General features: G+C 42.2%; 1 protein-coding gene across 1 annotated transcript in view; it reads left to right on the top strand.

Annotated features, from left to right (window-relative positions):
* The first annotated feature begins 1,878 nt into the window (after positions 1-1,878).
* Positions 1,879-22,327, top strand: part of Efhb (EF-hand domain family member B) — a 63,674-nt gene continuing 43,225 nt past the window's right edge. The window contains exons 1-5 of the mRNA XM_032899468.1: positions 1,879-2,753; positions 8,747-8,809; positions 9,882-10,025; positions 11,576-11,756; positions 12,954-13,064. Of these exons, the coding sequence (XP_032755359.1) occupies positions 1,914-2,753; positions 8,747-8,809; positions 9,882-10,025; positions 11,576-11,756; positions 12,954-13,064 (1,339 nt within the window). The 5' untranslated portion in view covers positions 1,879-1,913. The remainder of the gene's footprint in view (positions 2,754-8,746; positions 8,810-9,881; positions 10,026-11,575; positions 11,757-12,953; positions 13,065-22,327) is intronic.

Genomic DNA, 22,327 nt, shown 5'->3' with positions numbered 1-22,327 from the left:
CTCCTTTATGTCTTTAAAATCAGTACTGCCTGGGTGACATATTAACAAGTACAGCTGTAGCACAAGGTACAACGTTGGCTATCGCTGGAACACAGTTGCTTTGTGCTCTCAGAGAATACCTCCCAGAAGATTTCACCTCAGTCATGCTGGTCTCTTCTTAATCACCTCTAATTCCTTAGCTCCATCTGACCAGCATCAATTTTCCCAGCAGTCCCCTCTATTTTTCACTCCAAAGCCAGAGCTGCCGAGTTCTGCTGCTTTCTGGGGCTGGAACATGGCTCCCTTCATTCCGTTACCAGCTTTCTGTTTTCCAACTCCCTCCCTGCCTAAGCTTGGCTTTCCTGAAACTTTGCTCTATAGATTGACCTTGAACTCGAGAGACCAGCATGTGTGTCTCCTAAACACTGGGGTTAAAGGTGTAGACCAACAAGCATCAATTTAAATTTTTCTTCACCTAGAACATGTTCTAGGCTGTCTTGGAACTCAGAGGTCTTCCTGTCTTTGCCATGTGGGATTAAAGGTATGTACCACCCGTGCCTGGATCTAAATTTAGCTGGGTAGGATCTTGCCCCAAAGTCCCACTGCCTTAATTTGTGATTTCCTTGAACACAGGATTCAGCTCCATTTCACTTCCTGGTGCCCCTTCGATCTGCAAAGATATATTTTGTATTTTTCCACTTCTCAGCTTGCTATGCTTGTTTAAAATGCTCTTCATGAGACTTAACCAGAGAAGAAAGTCTATGACAGGCATTTCTGAGACTTCCTTCGTTAATATAATTAATCTGAGTCTCTTCACCTTAGCCTTAGGCAGACTCTTCAAACAAGGACAAAAAGTAGCCACATTCTTCCCCAAAACACCACAAAAATAGTCTCTAGGCCGCATATTGGAATTCTCTACTGAAACCTATATGATTCAAATCACTCTTGAGTAACAAAGTTTCCATAGGATAGCCCATTCTGAGACAGGGTTTAACTAAGTGGCCTTTGCTGACCTGGAGCTCCTTTGTAGACCAGGTTAGCCTGGAACTCACAGAGATCCTCTTGTCTTTCTGCCTCTGAATGCTGAAATTATAGTAATGAGATAATAGCTCTGCCCACTCCAGATTCTTTAGCATTAAAATAACTCCAAGCGCTGTGGGCAAGAAAAGACCTAGAAGGAATGGTCTCCTCAAGATGATTTTCTTTCAGACCACCAGAGAAGATGCTGATGGCCATCAGAACTGAATCACTCTCTGGGTGTCCGTATCTCCTTCCCTTCCTCTTTCCCTGTTTCTTTTACCTCAGGCTGGCATTGAACGCGTGGCTATCCTCCTGCTTCAACCTCCTGAGTTCTGCAACTACACTTTGCCTCACTTAGTCTACTAAAACTTTAAATATGAGTACACAACTGGGAAACGGAAGAGAACTTGGCAAACATCAGGTTTAGTATCCATCTGAATGTGTGAGGGAGAATTTAGGGATTGGGGTGAGCACAGATACTGAGGAGATGTCGAAAGCTTTCTCCAGGGCCCACAACTATCTGACTTTTGTGACTTCTGCACCCTCTCTCTCTTTCTTCTCTCTCTCTCTCTCTCTCTCTCTCTCTCTCTCTCTCTCTCACACACACACACACACACACACACACACACACAAATGAAAATAATATTGAGAGAGAGAGAGAGAGCGATAGAACGAGCGAGGGGGCAGAGGAGAGAAAGAGACAGAGAGACTGAGACAGAAAGGGAACGCGAAACAAAACTGGGAATCTGGGGAAGGAGTGAAACCTACAGAGCGACTGCCAATGAGAGATGGGTGGGGCGGGTTAAGGAAAGAATTGCTCGCCAAGCCCCGCCCCAGTCTGTTTCCCAGGTAACGGGGTAAACAGACTTCATCTACTCTCCGGCAGGAAGCAATCTGCAGGGAGTACCGGGAGCATGTGTTCATTTGTGAGATTGGGATCCCCCAAACCTTTGCAAACTTCAGATTCTCCATTAGAGATGAGTTCCCTGAGAAGGACGAGAGCGCCTGAGATCTCGGAACTTGGACTCACCCAAGAACAAAAGGACGATATAAGAGACAGAGTAGGTAGGGAATCAAAATCTCCCACAGAGCTGGGGTTCGAACTGAGACTAGAACAAGATCGAAGATGGAGGGAGAAGATGGCATCATCAGAACCAAAACCACCACCTTACCATTCACTTGGAATAACATTAGAAAGACAGACTAGTTCTGCGACAGAGATGGGTAATTTAGGACTTCACAAGGGCTCTGCTTTCCAAGGATCAAAACCTCTGGGTATGTTACCAGGAAGAGTGGGGTCAGAAAACAAGGGCCTCCCACCTTGTCTTCGCTATGGAGGAACACTACACCCTCCTTTGGGCACAGTCCATGCAAGTCCACAGGCCGCAGGGAGCACAAGGAGGCCTCTTCCCTGTGGTTCTGCCTGGACGGATGCTGTAGTGGAAAAGCAGCCTGTGGGTTTGGAACTGAGAAAAGAACTGGAAAAAGAGCCCACCTGTGTTATGATGAAACCCTACACAGAGATACCCCCGAAGGAGGTAGACATTGGGTTGCCACAAACCCAGGATTCAGATGAAGCCAAGAATACAGAGCCTCTGATAGGTTTAGTAAGAGAACCTTATGAGTGTCCAATTGCTCAACAAGCAGAAGAGAAAAAGGAGCCTATCAGCACTGAACCCGGAGTGGAGCCTCCAGGGAACATCAGACCCATATATTCAGGGAAATTCTTTGATCGAGCGCCTAGTTGGCCAACTGTAAGTCCATGTTATTTGTGTGTGTGTGTGTATGTGTGTGTGTGTTTTAGGGTTTCCTCTTGAATTCATGGATAGTCATGTCTTTACAGAGATGATGTGAGACTGGTTTGTTTGTAGACACAAACAGCAGTTTTGTTGGGATTCTGTCTTAGTTAGGGTTGCTATTGTTATGCTAAAACACCATGAGCAAAGGCAAGTTGGAGAGAAAAGGATTTATTCAGCGTATACTTTCACAGCACAGTCCCTCATCAGAGGAAGTCAGGATAGGAACTCAGGCAGGACAGAGACCTAGAGGCAGGAGCTGACGTAGGCCATCGACAGTGTTGGTTGCTTATTGACTTGCTCTTCATGGCTTGCTCAGCCTGCTTTCTTATAGAACCCAGGACCATCAGCACAGGGATGGCACCACCCATAATCTGGGATCTCCCCTGAAAAATCACTAATTAAGAAAAATGCCCTACAGGCTTGCCCACAGTGGAGGTTCCCTCTCCTTTAATGACTCTGGCTTGTGTCAAATTGACATAAAACTAGTCAGCACATATTATTCTTTTGTTTGTTTGTTATCTTTTTTGAAGATTTTTATTTATTTTATGTATGTGAGTACACTGTAGAGTGAGTACACTGTAGCTGTCTTCACACACACCAGAAGAAGGTTTTGGATCCCATTACAGATGGTTGTGAGCCACCATGTGGTTGCTGGGAATTGAACTCAGGACCTCTGGAAGAGCAGTCGGAGCTCTTAACCACTAAGCCATCTCTCCAACCCATATTATTCTTCTTAAAAAAGTGTAATTATTATTAATAATGAGGTAATTATATTGCTGCTGTTTTGTGTGAAACAGGGTTTCTCTGGGTAGCCCTGGTTCTCCTGGACAACTCAGAGACCCACATACTTGTGCCTCCAGAGCACTGGGATTAAAGGCATGAGCCACCACTGCCCAGCAGCAGTGCAAATTCTAACCCCTTTGCTACTGGACTCTGCAGAAATTCCTTAGATGCCTTCTGATCCCCTGCATTCCTTCCTAGGTGTTAGTTTGCTGCTGTTTACATCTTCTCTCCATCTTTGAGTTTTGTTTTCTCTCCACTCCCCATTTCCTGAACCCTCTCGCACAGTGACATTATAAAGATTTCTAACGTTCATATGGTCAGTGGGGAGAGGCCTTTCTCTCATGTTCATTATTCACTCGGTATTGCCTGCCTTTCATCGAACTCCTGTAGTCATCACTTGGTTAGGGTTAGGGTTAGGGTTAGGGTTGGGGTTGGGGTTGGGGTTGGGGTTGGGGTTGGGGTTGGGGTTGGGGTCAAGCACTTGGGTGGGCAAGACAGAGAGATTGTCATGAATCCCATGCTAACTTGGGCTATCAGGTGAGACCCTGCTCAGAAACCAAAACCAAAACAACCAAACCAAAAATAAAAGGAAGGTGTCAGTCTACAAATCAGTGGAAGACTGACTGCTTGGCATGCAATGAAGGTTTGCATTCTAGCCATCTGCCTTAGTTAGGGTTTTACTGCTGTGCACAGAGATCATGACCAAGGCAACTCTTATAAGGACAACATTTAATTGGGGGTGGCTTACAGGTTCAGAAACTCAGTCTATTATCATCAAGGTGGATGCATGGCAAGTGTGGTACAGCAGGAGCTGAGCTTCTCCTGTCTCTATCCAAAGGCAGTCAGGAGAAGACTGACTTCCAGGCAGCTAGGTCGAGGTCTTAAAGCCCACACCCTCAGTGACACACTTCCTCAAACAGGGCCACATCTACTCCAGTAAGGCCACACCTCCAGATAGTGCGTCTTCCTGGGCCGAGTGTATTGAAACCACCATAGTCCTGCTGCTTCCACTCCTCAGTGATTTTTGGGTACAGTAAATAAACCACAGGATAACCAAAACTGTTCCTGCTTCATTTGTGTTTTTGAGACGAGGTATTGTGCTATAGAACCCAGACTGCCCTCACACATGCTGCACCCCAAAGAAGAAATTGCTTTGTTGGGGTCCAGGAGTCACCCCCCACAAACTACCCAAACACTGATCTCAGTTAGACAGGGATGGTTTATGTGAACACACACCTAAGACCGATCGATCTAAGCTGTTGCTCAGAATTTGGGGGGCTAAGGCTACAACCCCGAACATTTTTCTTATAAAGGCTAAAACCACAAAGCCCACAATGAGCTCATATGCAAGCACTGAGAGTGCTGCCCAGTGGTCAGCCCTGACTCACGCCACTTTAGACATAATAGTTCATATTAACGTCCAATTTGACGGCTTCTGCATGAAGCTTATAGTTGTGGAATTCCTTAAGATTAACAAATCTCCTCCTAACATACAGAGCACAACAGGTGTGTGGTCAGCATGACCCCGAACTCAGTCAAGTTATTTCTCTGCACCAATGACTGGTGGCCATATTACAGCAACAATAGGAAATAGGGCACCTATGGAGCAAAATGGCTACTATTATACCAGGGGGGTCCGACCTCAACAACTTTGTTTCTTTTGAGACAAGATCTGTTTATGTATCTCAGGCTGGCCTTGAACTCTCCATCCTCTTGAACTAGGGTCGTCAGAACTCAGAGCTAGATGGGACTAGGATTGTTCAGTGAAGAGATTTTTTTTTTTTATTTTCAAGACGAAGTTTTTCCGTGTAGCTTTGCCTGTCCTGGACCAGGGTAGCCTTGAATTCAAAGATTTGCTTGCCTCTACCTCCTGAGTTCTGGGACTAAAGGTATGTGCTACAACCACCCAATTAAGAGGATTTTTATTGTTTATGTTTGAGACAGGCTTCTATATAGTCCAGGATGATCTTGAACTCCAATCCTCCTGTTTCAGCCTTAAATCTCTTTTGCTTCAGGGACCCTGAGGCATTCTGTGCTTAAGTTCAAAGATAAAACTCTACCAAGGAGCATATATGAATCCTGCAGAGTTTTGTCTGGGTGCAATGGACTTTTGTTCCCCTTGGTTCTGCGTTTGTCCTTTTGAACTGCCTTGAACCACTCTGCTTTCTGGTTTGCCAGCAGATTACCCCAGCCACTGCTTCTCCTCTTGGGTGTGCCTGTTCTTATTTCTGGATTAGTTCTGTGGTTTACGGCTTCTGATCTGGTCTCAAACACATGTATTCTGGCCGTTGGCTTCTGTGCTGACTATGCCCAATTGACACAAGCTACAATTATCTGACAGGGGGGAACCTCAATTTAAAGATGCAGCTGTAAGGCGTTTTCTTAGATAGTGATTGATGGCAGAGGGCCCAACCCATGGCCTCTCCTTCAGCTCCTGCCTCCATGTTCCTGACCTGTTTGAGTTCCTGTCCTGATTTCTTGGATAATGATCAGCAATAAGGAAGTATAAATGGAAATAAACTCTGCAACTTGTTTTTTGGTCATGCTGTTTCACCGAAGCAACAAAACCATAGCAAAGACAGCCTCCAAAGAGCATGGTTCTAAAATGTCTACTTCTGCCACCTCCCACTCTTCCGACACAATTTATCCTTCCTTCCTTTCTTTTTCTATGTTACTTTTACTTTTTAATGTTTTTTTGAAGCAGAGTCTCATCTTACACTGAAGTGAAGGCTAGCCTGGGACTTGCCTGGAACTCACAGTGATGCTCCTGCTTCAGCCTTCCCAGTTGTCAAGATTATAGTTATGAGGTACCATGTAAGCATCTTTCTCTCTCTCTCTCTCTCTCTCTCTCTCTCTCTCTCTCTCTCTCTCTCTCTCTCTCTCTCTCCCTTGCCCTTCTATCCCTCTCTTCCTCTCTCTGTAGCTCACGATAACTTCAAATTGGTGAGCTTTCTGCCTTAGCTTCTTGGAGTGGAGCGAAGAGAGTGTCAAGGAGACCGTGACTGGTTGGGTGATGTCTTAGGGTTTCATTGCTGTAAAGAGACACCGTGACAAAGGCAAATCTTATAAAAATGTTAATTGGGGCTTGCAGTGTCAGAGGTTCAGTCCATTGTCGTCATGGAAGAAAGCTTGGCAGTGTGCAAGCAGACATGGCACTGGAGGAGCTGAGAGTTCTGCACGTTGATCATAAGGCAGCCAGAAGAGCTTGAGCATAAGAAACCCCAAGGCTCATCCCTACAGTGACATATTTCCTCCAACAAGGTCACACCTACTCCAACAAGGTTGTACCTACTCCAAACAGGCCATGCTTCCTGGTAATGTCATTCACTGTGGGACAAACATTAAAATACATGAATCTCTGGGGGCCAAACCTATTCGAACCTCTTCAGATAGGGTGGCTCTTGCCTGTGATCCCTGCTTTCAGGAGGCTGAGGCAGGAGGATTGTTGCCACAAATTTGAGCTAGCCTGGATATAGAATGAGAAAGTGTCTCAAAAACGAAAGAAAGTGAAGTGAAGCAATAAACAGTTAGCAGTGTTTAAAACATGGCTGATAAAGCCAATAGAGAGCAGAGTTCTCCATCCTTCTGTGAGTTTTCTACAAAATTTCATGCTATACACGGTTATTTCAACATTAAAATTTTTTTCGTTCATTTAGTAATCAAACATTTTACTACAAATGCAAATGTAATGGAGTGTGGAGTCTGGGCCACCACGGAGTTGGGATGTGTGTTTCTGGCATGGAAACCTGCCTCAGGAACTGGATAGGTAGAGAGATTGCTGCTAGGCTCAGAGAGAGGCCTTTGGCAGTGTGGTATGGGATGGAGCAGAGGCGGTGAGACGCTTTGCTGACTGAGAATTAAGATATCCAACAGATATCTTGGTGCACCGCGGTGCCAGACCTAGTGAGGTAAAAGACAACATTACTTTTTTTATGTTTTGCATTTTTACAACAACAACAAGGTTTTTTTTTTTTTTTTAGACAGGGTCTTATGACTCTCGGGCTAGTCTTGGACTTTCTGTGTAGCTGAAGATGATTTTATCTAGTTCTCCTACCTTTCCCTGCTGACATTGCCGGTGTGTACCACCTTGCCTGGCTTGTGCAGCGCTGGTACTCAAACCCAGGACTTCGCACATGTCTGACTAACTCTCTACCAACTGAGCTATGTCTCTAAGTCCCTGATCTCTTTATTTGTTTTGAACAAGATTTTGCTGTTGTAACTCCTGCTGGCCTTGAACTCTTGGGAATTCCCCTGTCTCAGACTCTGGAGTCTGGGACTATAGGAATGATCCATCATACTTAGTTCCCAATTCTTTCAATTTTTAAAAGTGCGCATTATAGAAATTTTTAAATGTGCACATCATAGAAATATCAGCCACTTTGAAATAGATAAAGGGGATAGATATGTGTTGTGTTTCTGGGAGTACATTCTTTCTAGCTTTGCTATGAGCAAGGGAAGGACAGGTAAAACCCAAGGTACAAGTAAGTGGGCAAAGCCGAGTACTATTGGAATCATTCTCTCTAGGAGCTGGGCTCCAAGTGATATGCTAGTAAGGATAAGCATATTTTCTGGGTTTCTGTGAGAGTTTGTTCATTATAGAGGCTGACGCTGGTAGTGTGATTTAGGGACCAACTTGGGCTCCATAAGAATGTCTGTATCTTAAAAAAAAACCAAATTTGTTTGAAACACAGAGATGTATTTCATATATTTGGAAATGAAATAGTAAAACAGTGAAAAACGTTAGGATTGTTTGTGGCCAGTCTTGTTAATGCTTGTAATCCCAGCACTAAAGTGGCAGAGGCAGGAGGATTGCCATAAATTTGAGTGAAATCCTGTCAGAAAACAGAAAAAAAAAGGCCTGTTGACATTGCACACCCCTGTAATCTCAGCACTAGGTAGGTGGCAGGAAGGATTAGGAGTTCAAGGCTATCCTGTCCTACAAAGCCAGTTCCAGACCCAAGCAAACCAGAAAAAGAAACAGTGTTTCCAACAAGTAAGCATTTCGTAATGTCACAGAACTACTGGGTGTCTTTCTGCTATTTGTTTACTATATATTCAATTGTTCCTTTATTTTATTTTAGTAGCATTTGTAGCATTTGAACCACATTCCATTCTTTAACAATGCTTTCTTCGCTCTGAAATGATCAATGTCTTTTCCCTTCAAGGCCGGAAAAGTTAAGCCGGTTGGATACAGAGTTGCAAATTGTTTGACTGAAAAGCTTCCCAGGGTGAGCACTTCCCAGCCTTTCTGTTTGTCCGTTAAATATGAGTGGTAGGAGACTGGACTCGCAGCTTTCCCCATAAAAGAGTGCATACATGTAATGTCAGTTTTGAACCTTTACTATATTTTTTGTGATGTCTATTGATTTTGTCCAAGAAAATGAAAATTAAAATATACATATCTTTTAGTTTACCAAAAATTCTAGGATTCAATGTATTTCAGTAGGAATTATGGGAGGTTTGTACAACCTGTATGTTTTCTGGTGGTGGGGTGGGGATGTCTGTTTGACTATATGCCACACGACTGTGGGTATCCATGGAGGTCAGGAAAGGGCATGGGACTTTGGAGCTAGAGTGATAGGTGGTTAAATGTGAGCCACCGGTGCGGGGGCAGAGAACCTAACTCAGGGCCCCTGGAAAAGAAGCAAGTGCTCCTGTAACCACCTAGCTTTTGCCAGTCTCCTAAATTATAGTCTTTTTTCTTTTTAAAGATTTATTTATTTAGTCCATATGAGTACACTGTAGCTGTCTTCAGACGCACCAGAAGAGGGCATCGGATCCCATTACAGATGGCTGTGAGCCACCATGTGGTTGCTGGGATTTGAACTCAGGACCCCTGGAAGAGCAGTCAGTTCAGTGCTCTTAGGCACTGACACATCTCATTTCTCTAGCCCTTAAATTATAGTCTTAAAAGTGTTTTTAAAATTAATTGTTATTTTACGTGTATGAGTGCTTTGCTTGTAATTATGACTGTGTACCAGGTGCATACCTGATACCCACAGAGGTCAGAACGAATCATCACCCCCCCCCAACTTGAGTTACAGAGTTATGAGCCAACGTGTGGGTGCTGGAACTGAACCTGGGTCCTCTTGCAAGAGCAACAAGTGCTCTTAGGTCCTGAGCCATCTCGTCAGCCTCTCAAACTATAATATTTAAAGCATTTTATATCTGTTAGTAAACACATTTTAGAGGGTGTGTCCTAGTTTTCGGATGCAGGAAGCCTCCGCTGCCTAGGGAAGCCGAACTGATATGTTGAAACTCGAGCTTCATGTTTCTCTTTTCATGTCTCACTTTTCCCAGCTTATGACTCCCCCAGAGGCAAAGAAGTATTTCAACTTCAGATATCCACCTGCTGGAGCAGAAAGAATATTTTATGGCAGAGCAAATGATCCCCAAATCGCACCTTATTTGACACATGGGATGAGACCTAAAGGTTTAGTAACGGTAAACCTTTCTTTTTCTTCCTCTAGTAGCCTTTAGTATACCAAGTTAGAAAGTCGCACAAATGAAGGTGTAAGTGAAATTCGTAATTCCCCTGGGTGTCTTTCCTCACTCTGGCTTCTAAAAACAGTAGCCTTAAGCAATGGCTCGAGTGTGTGAAGGAAGTAACTAAGAGTGGGAAGGAAGCAGCCGTTCAAGCCCCAGATTTCACTGCTCTTCGATGGAATGAGACTGTGCCATCCCACTTTCCCAGTACAGACAAATGTCATACCGTATCAGCCATTAAGAGAACAGGGCTGCTCCTCTTGCCCTAAGGCCCTACAGAGAGGGTGTGTGTGTGTGTGTGTGTGTGTGTGTGTGTGTGTGTGATATACGTGTAGGCGTGCATGTAGGGACTCAGGACAACTTTGTAGAGCTGATTCTCTCCTTTTTACGTGGGTTCTGGGATTAAAGTTACACTGGCAGGCTCATGTCTCAGTACCTTTACTAGCTGATTCATGTCTCAGGTCTTTTTTTTTGTTTTTGAGACAATGTTCCATGCCCAGTATCTATCTATTTTTTTTTCTTCCTGTCTATCTCTCCCCTGCTCCCCCCCTTTTTTGTTATTTTTGTTTTTGTTGTTTTTTGTTTGAGGCCATGGCTATCCTGGAACTTGCTTTATAGACCAGGAATTTGCCTTGAACTCAGATCCACCTGCCCCTGCCTCCAAAGTTCTGGGATTAAAGGCATGTGGCACCATGCCCATTGCTTTCTATCATTTTAATCTTTTGTTATTCAAAATTTTTATTCTGTAGTCCAGGTTGGCCTCAACCCACCTGCCTCTGATTCCTAAAAGGTGCTGGGATTACAGTACGGTGTCCTTAAGTCCAGTCTGGATCGCGTACGTTTGAGAGAGTTGGTGGAAGTGATTTGTGTTCTGTGCTTGCCGTCCTTGCTGCTCTTGAGTATGTGCATCAATAACCTGGAAACTGCTTCCATAAGCCTTTCGGCACCACTGTAGGAAAGTTTCGTTTATCTCTGTGTCTGTGTGTATATGTGTGTGAGTGTGTGTGTATCTACCTATGTATCTATGTATCTGTGTGTGTATGTATGTATGTGTATGTATATATGTATGTATTTATGTAGGTAGGTAGGGTATGTATGTCGACCTACCTACCTATTTATCTACTTACTTGATGCTGGGGATAGAACCCGTGGTCCTGTATCTGTTAGGCAAATGCTCTATTGCTGAACTGTATCTCTAGGCCTTTCCCCCTGGCTTTGTGGCTTGCACTTACAGCCTTATGAGCATTCCACTCTCCATCCGGTCTTGCACGCTCTCTGTGGTCTATGCCTGGCTGCGGCTTCAGTCCCCCAGGAGCTGGGATACAGTTCTAGCTGAAAGCTCTGCGTCCGCTTTGTTAAATTTTTCCTTACTGATTTTGACCGCACATTAGAAGATGAGCAAAGTTGATGATGATGGGAAAATATAACTTTGTATTTTCCTCTCATTAGAATTTTAGTTTCTTTACATATACTTGTTTTGATACATGGACATTGTATAATTTCTTTAGATGAGCTCATTGATAAACCCACAGCCCATTACCACGTTTCAACAGAAAGTTAAAGACAAAAAAGAATCTATATACTTTAGCCATCAACGAGCACCATTGGGAAAATCTCATGATCAAACACCAGGATTGCCTAAAGGAATGGATGTGATCAACACAACATTAGGGACACCGACTATCAGAGGTAATAAAAATAAAGGGCAGGAAGGTGTGGGGAAATATGTCTTATGAACTTGGATTAAATCTGTCATTGGTAGATTTTCTGTTGGTGGTGTGAAGGATTGTTAACTATGAAAGATGAACATAGTCTTCACACGTGGTCTGTTGTCTGCTTGGGCCATGCTCTCCTTCTAGCTGGTCCTCTCTGCCTCCTAACTTGCATTTATTTTTGCTTTCAGTTTTCCCCTTTTATTTGAGCCTCTAATTTTTTTCTACTTAGTCTGTATCTTGATATGGTACTTGGAGAGTGATACAAACACAAACACACACACACACACACACACACACACACACACACACACGGTGGGGGGGGATGAGGGGGCTGAAGTTCTCCATGTAAAAGTAAAAGGATGGTATCATAGTGGAATCTCTCTTCCTTTCTTCTTATGTTCCTCCCTCCCTCTCTCCCTTCCTTCCTTCCTTCCTTCCTTCCTTCCTTCCTTCCTTCCATCATTGTCATTTTTTCTTTCTTTTTAGGTTACTTTCTGATACTTACTCTCTATATCAATGGACATAATGATTCACATATCAAAAGAAATATTGTTTCTGTTTGTTTCATTGAATCCAGAAAGCAAAACAGGCCATTATTACCTCCATTGGAACCGTCTGAGAGAAAACTTCCTGGGATTTACTGTGGGTTTATTTTGCTATTTATTTATTTATTTATTTATTTATTTATTTATTTATTTAATTTTATTTTTTTAGGAGCTGGGGACTGAACCCAGGGCCTTGCGCTTGCTAGGCCAGCGCTCTACCAATGAGCTAAATCCCCAACCCCCTCTGCTATTTATTTATCTCCCTTCTCTCTCTCTCTCCTTCCCCTCCTCCTCTTCCTCTTCTCTCTTCCCCTCTCCCTTCTCTTCTCCTCTTCTCTCCTCTCCCTCCCTGCCCCTCTTTTAGGGTAGGTTCACATGTAGCCTAGGCTGGCCTCAAATTCATTATGGTCACCCAGGCCGGCTTTGAAGTCCTGGTCTTTCTCCCTTCACCATGTCTAGCTTGTCTTGTTTTTGCTGATAGATATTTGTTTATATTGGCTATGTGATCTTCTAGGCATTCTGTGTAGCTTATGAACCCATCATACCAAACTTTTCATTGGCTGTAGTTTATATAAACAATAAATAGCCAGGAGCCCTTAATATTGATCTTGTTGATTCTTCTTCAGAGCTGTCTGTTCGTGACGTTGTGAATCCATCAAAATCCTTCGAAGATGTGTTTAAAGAAGGACAGGAAGGACATGATTTGTACACTATCTCTCACAATGATTATTTTGCAGGTAAGTCTTGCTCAGTATAAAGTGGGGCTGAGGATATGAGATCCTCAAATTTGTCAAGAAAAGCACAGAGCATAATGTTCATGAAGTTGGACACCTCATGGATGATGCAGTTGATCCATACATGGCAATTTGCCAGTATTGTAGGAGAACACATAGACAGATGCATCGAATTCTTAAAATAGAGAACTAGTTAGGCATGATAGTAGGTGATTGTAGTCCCAGCTCTCAGGAGGTGGAAGGAAGATTGTGGGTTTGAGGTTAGCATGGTGTACACACCGAAGCTGTATATTTAAAAAGAAGAATGGAGGCGAGCTAACAAGCAAGCAAGCAAGTGCACAGGCCTCTAATCCCAGCACTCTGGAGGCCAAGGAAAACGAATCTCTGTGAGTTCTAGGCCACCCTGAGCTATGTAGTGAGACCCTGCCTCAAAAATATGTAAATGAACAAATACATAAATACATAAATAAATGAATGAAAAGAAATAGTTGAGTATATCGACTCATTGCTATAGTCTCAGCATTCAGGAGCTGAGGTGGGAGGCTGAGGTAGGAGGAGTGTGCCAGAAGTTTGAGGCCACTCTCTCCTACAGAACAAATTCTAGTTCCTTCTTAGCCAGAGTGAGATCTTGCCTCAAGACCACAAGAACAACAATAAAATAAATGCAGACATATATGTATTATTAAAATGAAAAATCATAGTGAGATGATTCATTGGGTAAGGGAGTTAGTTTACCACGCAAACCTGACTACCAGCATTTAATCCCCCAAACCTACATAAAACAAAATGAAGCAAAACAAACAAAATACCGATGACCAGAGTTTAATCGCCAGAACCCACATGACACTGTTGAGAGAGCAGAAGATGGAAAGTTGTTTTCTGCCCTCTGCATGTGCACTGTGGTACACTTCCCAACTCAACAGGCACAACAATAATAAAGTATGTCAGCTGAGAAAGAGGAAATGTTATGTGGCCTTATTTTATTTAGTGGCTTTTAGCTTTAGAGATTACTATACTTACTAGAATGTCAGCACTACCCCTTACCACGTGTAAGAATCTTCATTGCCTAGGATGCTCTTGAACTCTTAGACTTAAGTAATTCTTCCTTCTCAAACCCCCACCTAGCTAGGACTGGAAGTACGCAACACCAATCCTAGCCAAGTGTGTAGAATTATATATTACACAGGTTAGGATCAAATTTTAGTTCACTTATTTCCTGTCTTAGACCTTGAGTAGTTTACATGTCTGATCATTAACCCGTCTTAGTTCTTGAGTAGCACGGTGACCTTGTGAGAGTCGAGTACATGCAAATATGCTTAGTTTGGTGCTTATAACAACTACTATCAGCTACTAAGAGGTCTTGTCTAATGGCACTGCAGGACTAGAATGATTTTAAGGATCAACTTAAATTTTATAGTGCTGTAAAATACATCTGAATGAAAAATATGTGAATGTAGTCTTGATAGACTAACGAAATGATTAGATTCTGATTTGGGTCTTAAGAAAGCCTTGTCTGGAATCTGCCATTCTCTTCTTTCTCATCTAATCTCTGCTGGTTTCTACACTCCTTAATGTGTTTCCAAGGATGGATAGTCTCTACCTCTGTCTCCAACTGCTGCTGTCCTTGGTCACTTGAACAGAGTAACCTTCTCATGCCCGTGACTTCTTCTCCTTATAACTCCTTCCTTATCTTTCTCCCTCTGCTTCCCTGACCTGCCTTCCTTTATACTTTCTGCACTCCCACAGTTTTTATGAAAATAACATTCTGTCTAAAATTTAGTGTGTAGCTGAAGGCTACCTTGACCTGACATTCCTGTCCCCAGCTCTCAAGTGAGGTGATTATAGGAATGTGCCACTATACCTGGTTTTGTCAGAATGTTTACTTTGGAGCTGGGCATGATGACTTATGCAGGAGGATACTAGGAGTTCCAGGCTACTCTTGGCTACAGAAGACCATGTTTCAGAATAGCAAGAACCTATAGCAAAACAGCAACAACAAAAGACGACCATCACTAGATGTGTCTGTGTTTGTGTGTGCGTGCGAGCGCCCATGTGAATTGGTGAATGCTTAAAAACTATTTAGAATAGGGCTGAACACAATGTTTAGTGGGTAAAGTGCTTGTTGCACAAGAATGAGGAATTGTTTACATCTTCAGAACCCACATAAAGCTGGGTAGCGTATTATGTGTCTGTAATTCCAGTTCGGAGAGTTCCTGAAAGAACTGGCCAGAGAGCCTAGCTATGCGTTGGCAGAAAATATCAAAAAAACCCTGTTTTAACAAGGTAGAAGGAGAAGACCAACATGCCACCCAAGGGTATCCTGTGACCTTCACATGCATGCTGACACAGCACACCCACATGCAGGAATACATGCACATATACATGCACACACATCATACACATGCATCACATGCGCCCTACACAACTCTAATGGCTCACTTTCCTCCTTCTTCTTCATCGCCCCTTTGTCCTTTCTCCCACAATTAACCTCTCCTGTCGGAGGTGGGAAAGAACAGCTCTAATGGACAATGATGAGGCTAAAATTGTCTTTACTTGCTGATTTTTATGGAAGGTTCATAGCCTTTTGAACATTACACTATCTACATTTTCTTTCTCTCTCTCTCTCTCTTTCTTTCTTTCTTCCTTTCTTTCTTTTTTCTTTGTTTCTTTGTTTCTTTCTTGGTGCTGAGGCATAAACTCATTGTAGAGAATTTGGATATTAAAAATGAAGAAAAAGCAAATGTTACCGTGTAACATCATTAGCTCAAGATAATCACAGTTGGTAAGCTGAACATTTTTCTAGCTTTCATCCATTGAATTTCACTGAAGCATCTAGGTTTAGAGAAATAGAATCTGACCCTTTATGGTTAACATTTAAGACTCGTTAGTTAAGCTACTAGGGCAATGGCTCAGGGGTTGAAAGTGTGCACTGCTCTTGAAGGCCAGAGTTTGGTTCCCATCACCCACATCGTTAGTTCACAACCACTTGTAACTCTAGTCCCAAGGGGATCCTTCCCTTATCTGACATCCAGGGCCACCTGCCTTCACGTGCCCTTACTCCCACATAGATACATAATTAAACTTAATAAAAATAAGCTTCCCGTGATGGCCAGGGGCCAGTCCCATGAGGGGTCTTTTTTGTCATTTCTTCTTGAGGCAGCAGAGCGGCGAGAGCATCCGCAGACTTGGTCTTATGAGATACGGGGGTAAGACTTTGTATTACAAGATATTTAGGGTTGCTGTATGATAAAAAGTTTACTTATCTAAGTCTAAGTTACCTTGCTACTGTAGCTGACCTGTCTTCTGTGTTCTTCTGAGGCCAGAAACTGCAGTCTCTGGCACTTAGCACCTCTTCCTAAAACAGCAAAGGATTAGGTAAACAGCTTTTGTACTATCTCAGCAGGAACTGCTGGGCTCTAACTTTCAGCCTGCTAGTCAGAAGTCGCAGGAAGAAAGAGGGACCCTAGAAAATAGTGTTTATAGGGTCCTGGGAGAAAAGGAAAAAAATTCTAGCTCAGTGGTACTCATACCTCTTTTCAGAATACATGATCATGTTAAAAAGTTCTAAGTTCACACACAAAAATCAAACCATAAATTGAAATAGAAGTTTACAATAGAGAATGTTTACATGCATATCCACTAGAAGTAATCTGGCTAAACATTCATCTCACTTGTCCTGAGAGCTCATCCAGGGACTTGTCTCAGCTCCACAGGTTCACTGAAGGTTTAAAACCATAACTGTTATTAGTGAAGTTTTGTATAGATGAACCCAATCAATATTTTATCTTCTGTCCTAGCTCCTATAATAAATCGTTAGTCCCCTTTTTATGACCTTTGGTTATTTGTTTTACAATCTCTTGGAATGTGCTCTGAGTAGGAGAAAGTCTGGTTACCTATCTAAGAGCAATTAACTGGTGACACTTGGGAGACTGGCAGAGTTCTCACTGCAGATTTGACTATCAGAAAAAGACTTGATAGCAGTCCCACTATAAAAGTGCTCAATGATCACTGATGTAATTTTAGGAATTTTTGTAGGATCATCATTAAGACTTAAGAAGAAGAAGAAGACTTAAATAGATGACTATTTGTCTATATAGCATCAATACAAGACAGTACATCTTTGTAGATCTGCAGAGATCTGCTCCAAAGAGGTGTGCTATTACTTAGTGATTGTTATATATGTTTAATAATAACAGGAGAAGCATATTAATCCTAGCAATTAGCAATTGGGTGGCAGAAGCAGGAGGAACTTAGAGTTCAAAACATAGTGAGTTCCAGGGCAGTCAGAGCTACATGGTAAGACCATGTCTCAATAATAAACAGGCAGGCAAGCAAGGAAGCAGATGAAGCTCAAAATGCATTGCTTTAAATAGTATGCCAGGGACAATGTTCAGTGGCAACAGGATCTGTAAAGTCTTTAAAATGCACTTACTTAACCACTGCTGAAATGACAGATACTTCTTGAATAAATACAAACTATATAGAAATAAATAGTATTGAGAAGGATTTCTCACAGTATTCTAGTAAGGAAAAAATTCCCTTTTCTTCCTTTTTTTCTTTTTCTGTTTTGAGACAGAGGCTACCATCTGGTTCAGGTCAGCTCCAAACTCACTTTATAGTTGGCATCGAATTCTCTTGCCTCGGCCTCCCAAATACTGAGATGTATGGTGTATACCACCATGCCTGGTTCATGTATGTACTTTAGTGTACAATAGAGATGTATAAATATTTCTATATACTCCCACTTGATTTGTTTTGTCTCTTGATATTTTGTAATATTTTCCATATTAGTATCTATATCAGGTTTTTCATTAATTTTTGTTGAAAGTAATTTTTTTCATACAGTGTATTCTGATCACAATTTCCCTTCCCTCAGATCATCCTTACTACCTCATCCATCAAACACGATGCCTTCTTTATCTACATATTTAGAAAACAGGCAAATACAAAAACCAAAATCCAGAATAAAAGAAAATAATAAAAAATAAGCAAAAGAAATGCATACACACACATACACACACACACACACCCCATAAAAACAGAAAATTGTAAAACATAATATTCAAGCAAAAGACACTAAGATAAAAAATACTCAAGCAAGCTAATGTAAGATAGATAAAGGGTCTACAAAAACACAATGAGTTCATTTCGTTTCATTTGGCCAATCTTCAACTGGGCCTGCTTTTGAGTGTGGTCTATATATCCAGTAAGACTCCACTGGAGAAGGCCATTTTTTCCCTTTGCAAATGGTTGTCAATTGGAGGTAATTTCTTGGTTAGGGATGAGAACTCATGTCCACCTCCACCTCTTTGTCCTGGGACGGATCTGGCTTGAACCTGTGCAGGCTTTGTGCATGCTATCCCAGTCTCTATGAGTTCACATGTCCGTCAGTCCTGTTGTGCCTTGGTGTCATCCATCCCTGCAGACTCTTATGATCTTTCAGCCTCCTCTTCCATGTAGATCACCAAGCCCTGAGGAGAAGGGTTTGCGGAACACATCCCATTTAGGCCTGTGTTCCAAAGTCTCACTCTCTGAATATCGCCCATTTGTGGGTCTCCATATATGAGTGCCCATTTCCTGAAGAGGAAGCCTGATAATGGCTGAGTGAGATACCCGTCTATGGTTATGGCACAATGTCACCAGGAGCTGTTTTATTGCTTGGTTTCCTCTTAGGCCAATGACCTACCCAGCCTCATGTTCTCGGCCACTCGTTCAGTGTCAGGCCTGGGTTCTACCTCACAGAGTGGCCTTTCATCCGCTCAGGTGCTGGTGGGTTCCTACCACAAGTATTCTGCTACTGTTGCACAGGGTATTGTGCGTGCAAGGCAGCACTGTCACTCTCAGGGTTTGTAGCTCAGTTTCTGTTTGTAGGTTGATGTCTATATTTAGGTGAGGGCTGGCACAAATTAGGTCAAGGCCATGATTGGACAGTAAAACAGTAAGGTGTGGGCGAAATTTTGGTAAGGCGAGAGAGAAGGGAAAGTGAGAGAATCAAGATGGAGATGGAGAAGGACGACCCAGATCCGGGTGGTCTTAAATGGCCATGGGTAGTTATACGTATTTCTTAGGGGATGGACTTCTATAGGTAAATTTGTCTTATCTAGGTGGGCGGTTAATATCTTTATCAATTGCCTGGGAGTTTATTGTGTGAATGTATTGGGGACTGAGGATTTAACATATAAATCTGATCGCTAAGTTACAGATTACTGAGTCTTGATTTTACCGGATAGTTGGGAATTTATACTTTACCAGGGAGCGGTTGCTGGGAATGTGGGCAGAGTCTGTGACCAGGAGCTCTGATAGGCCAGCTGCTGCTGGACTTTTAGAGCCCCGATTTTAGGTTATATGGCCCTCTGGTGCCAGATCTAACTCTAGGGAGCAGCGTAGCACGGTGCCATGCTGGAACGGCTCGTGGACCGCCTAGGTCAGAGAATACTTGGGGGCAATGTGGAGTCTCTGGGATGAATTATTGTTAGTTCTTTATGGCCCCACGGTGCCAGAACTAACACCAGGGAGCGACCACCCGGGTTAGAGAGTACCAGGGGGCCAGTGTGGAGCAGTGACAAGCTGGAACTGGCTGCCGATGAGATACGGATACCCCACAGTGCCATGTGGCCTTAGCTGGCGCTAGCGTGGGTTAAAAAGTTCAGATTTTTAAAATATTTACCACAACACCTGTTTGCCTTTGTTTTTTGGCAGCGTGCAGAGTGCCTTCTAGTACCGTGAATACTGGCTAGAAGGGCTAAAGGCTCTTGGTAACCACCAGCTCCATTTCTCCGTGTTCTGAGTTGTGTATATGTTGACTTCAGAAACTGGGCATTACTGTCAGTTTGTGGAAAGCAACCAATAACCTTGGCAATAGCATGGGTTGTTTGGGGGTTTCTTTGAGGGTCCCTTTGGGCAACAACACAATAGATGTAACCCATCACTGGAATTGAGGGTTTCATTTGGTGACAAGGGATGTCTAATTGGGACTCTAACTGGTGATATCATTTATATTTCTTTCATATATTGTATGTATTTTAAGAAGCTTCTACTGTGTTAGATTTTTATATGACCCCTCAAATATCTCTTTAATGTCAGTTGTTCTTTTCTTACCCCTTTTCTCAGTGCCTCCATTTAATTCACCCATTTAGATCTCTTCTTATCTACCTATAAGTATATATTCTATTTCCATGTCCTTGGAAAATCCTTTTCTCCCTCAATTTCTTAGTTTATACTATACCTCAGTGATTATGTGGACAGTAACTTGATTACTGAAGACTTAACATCTAAATCTATAAAAAGTGACTACATGCCATATTTGTCTTTTTGGGTCTTTTCTCTAACTCCACCAACGTATTGAAGAATGTCATGATTTCATATTTTTAACTGCTTGGTAATATTCCATTGTATACATGAATCACATGTATCCATTCATCCACTGATGGACATCTAGATTGTTTCCAGTTTCTGGGCATTATGAATTGAGCAGCACTGAACGTAGACAAGCAAATGTCTTTGTAGTAGGATATAGAGTCCCTTGGGTATAATGCCCAAGAGTTGCATCACTGGATCTACGGGTGAATCTATTTCCTGCCTCCTAAGGAATTACCACATTGATTTCCATAATGGCTGTACAAGTTTGCACTCCCATCAACAACAGCTGAATGTTCCCCTTCCCCCACCCTTTACCTCACAAATGACAACCCTGCATAAGTTATCATTTGTTTTATTGATCTTGGACATTTGACTGGTATAAGATGGAATTTCAAAGTTGTTTTGATTTGTATTTCCCTGATGGCTAAGGTTATTGGACGTCTCTTTGTTTATTGACATGTTTCATCTTTGATGGATGTTGTGCTTCTGTAGTTCAATTTTTTAATTGGGTTGCTTCCTTGATGTCCAGTTTTTTTTTTTAGTTCTTTATGTATTTTAGCTATTGACCCATTATCTGATGTTGCACTTATCTTTTTCTATTGTATAGCCTGCTTCTTTTTTTTTTTTAAAATTTATTTATTTTTTATATATGTCACTGTCACTGTCTTCAGACACCCCAGAAGAGGGCATCGGATCCCATTACAGATGGTTGTGAGCCACCATGTGGTTGCTGGGAATTGAACTCAGGACCTCTGGAAGAGCAGTCAGTGCTCTTAACCACTGAGCCATCTCTCCAGCCCCCTGTTCCTTTGTTTGAATGCTACTGCCCTTTGCCATAGAGAAGGTTCCCAATTTCACGAGGTCCTGTTTATTAATTGTTGTTTTTAGTGCCTGTGCTATTGGTGTTCTGTTTCAGAACGTCTTTTCTATTGTTTGCCCAGCATTATTTGTTGAAGATGCTGTCATTTTTCTTGTGCGTATTCTGGCTTCTTTATCAAATATCAGGTATCCACATGTATATGGGATTGTATTTGGGTCTTCAATTCCATTCCATTGACCAACATGTCTGTTTTCATACAAGTACCATGCTAATTTTCATTACTATAGCTTTATAGTACAACTTGAGATTGGTGGTATACCCTGTGTAGTTCTTTTATTATTAAGGGTTGTTTTAGATATCCTTTTCTTTCATGTGTGTGTGTGTGTGTGTTTCCATGTGTGTGTGTGTGTGTGTGTGTGTTTCCATATGAAGCTGAAAATTGTTCTTTCAAGATCCATGGAGAATTGTGTTAAAGTTTTGACGGGCGTTGCATTGAATCTGTACATTGCTTTTGGTAAGATTGCTGTATCACTATATAAACTCTACTGATCTGAGCATGAGATCTTTCCATCCTTTAATGTCTTCAATTTCTTTCCTTAATATCTTAAAGTTTTTATTATATGTCTTTTACTTTTTTACTTAGAGCAAGGTGTGCGTGTGTGTGTATGTGTGTAAAGTGTTGTTTTCTATATTTCTTTCTCAGTCTGTCCTTGGTAAATAGGAAGGGTACTGGTTTTTTATGTTACTTTTGTATTTTACTACTTTGTCAAAAGTTTTTATCATCTGAAAAAGGTTCCTGGTAGAGATTTTAGGGTATCTTATTTATAAAATCATATTATCTGCAAATAATGCTACTTCCCCATTTCTTCTAAGTTTTCTAGCATTTGGAATATAAGTTTCTGAAGAAAACCGAGAAACTTTTTCCTAAATTATACTATACTTAAATATGCCTACAATAAACTGCCCAGCATCAGACTGTAGATGTTTTTTACCAACCCTGACTAACGAGGCGTTTTGAACCAGATCTCCTTGCCTCATGTGGCAGTCATTCTGTCGGCTCTGGTAGTCACAGATTGCCCCCTCCCTG

Source organism: Rattus rattus, chromosome 4 (genome assembly GCF_011064425.1).
Source record: "Rattus rattus isolate New Zealand chromosome 4, Rrattus_CSIRO_v1, whole genome shotgun sequence".
Lineage (NCBI taxonomy): Eukaryota > Metazoa > Chordata > Mammalia > Rodentia > Muridae > Rattus > Rattus rattus.
This window is presented reverse-complemented; position numbering and strand designations above follow the sequence as displayed.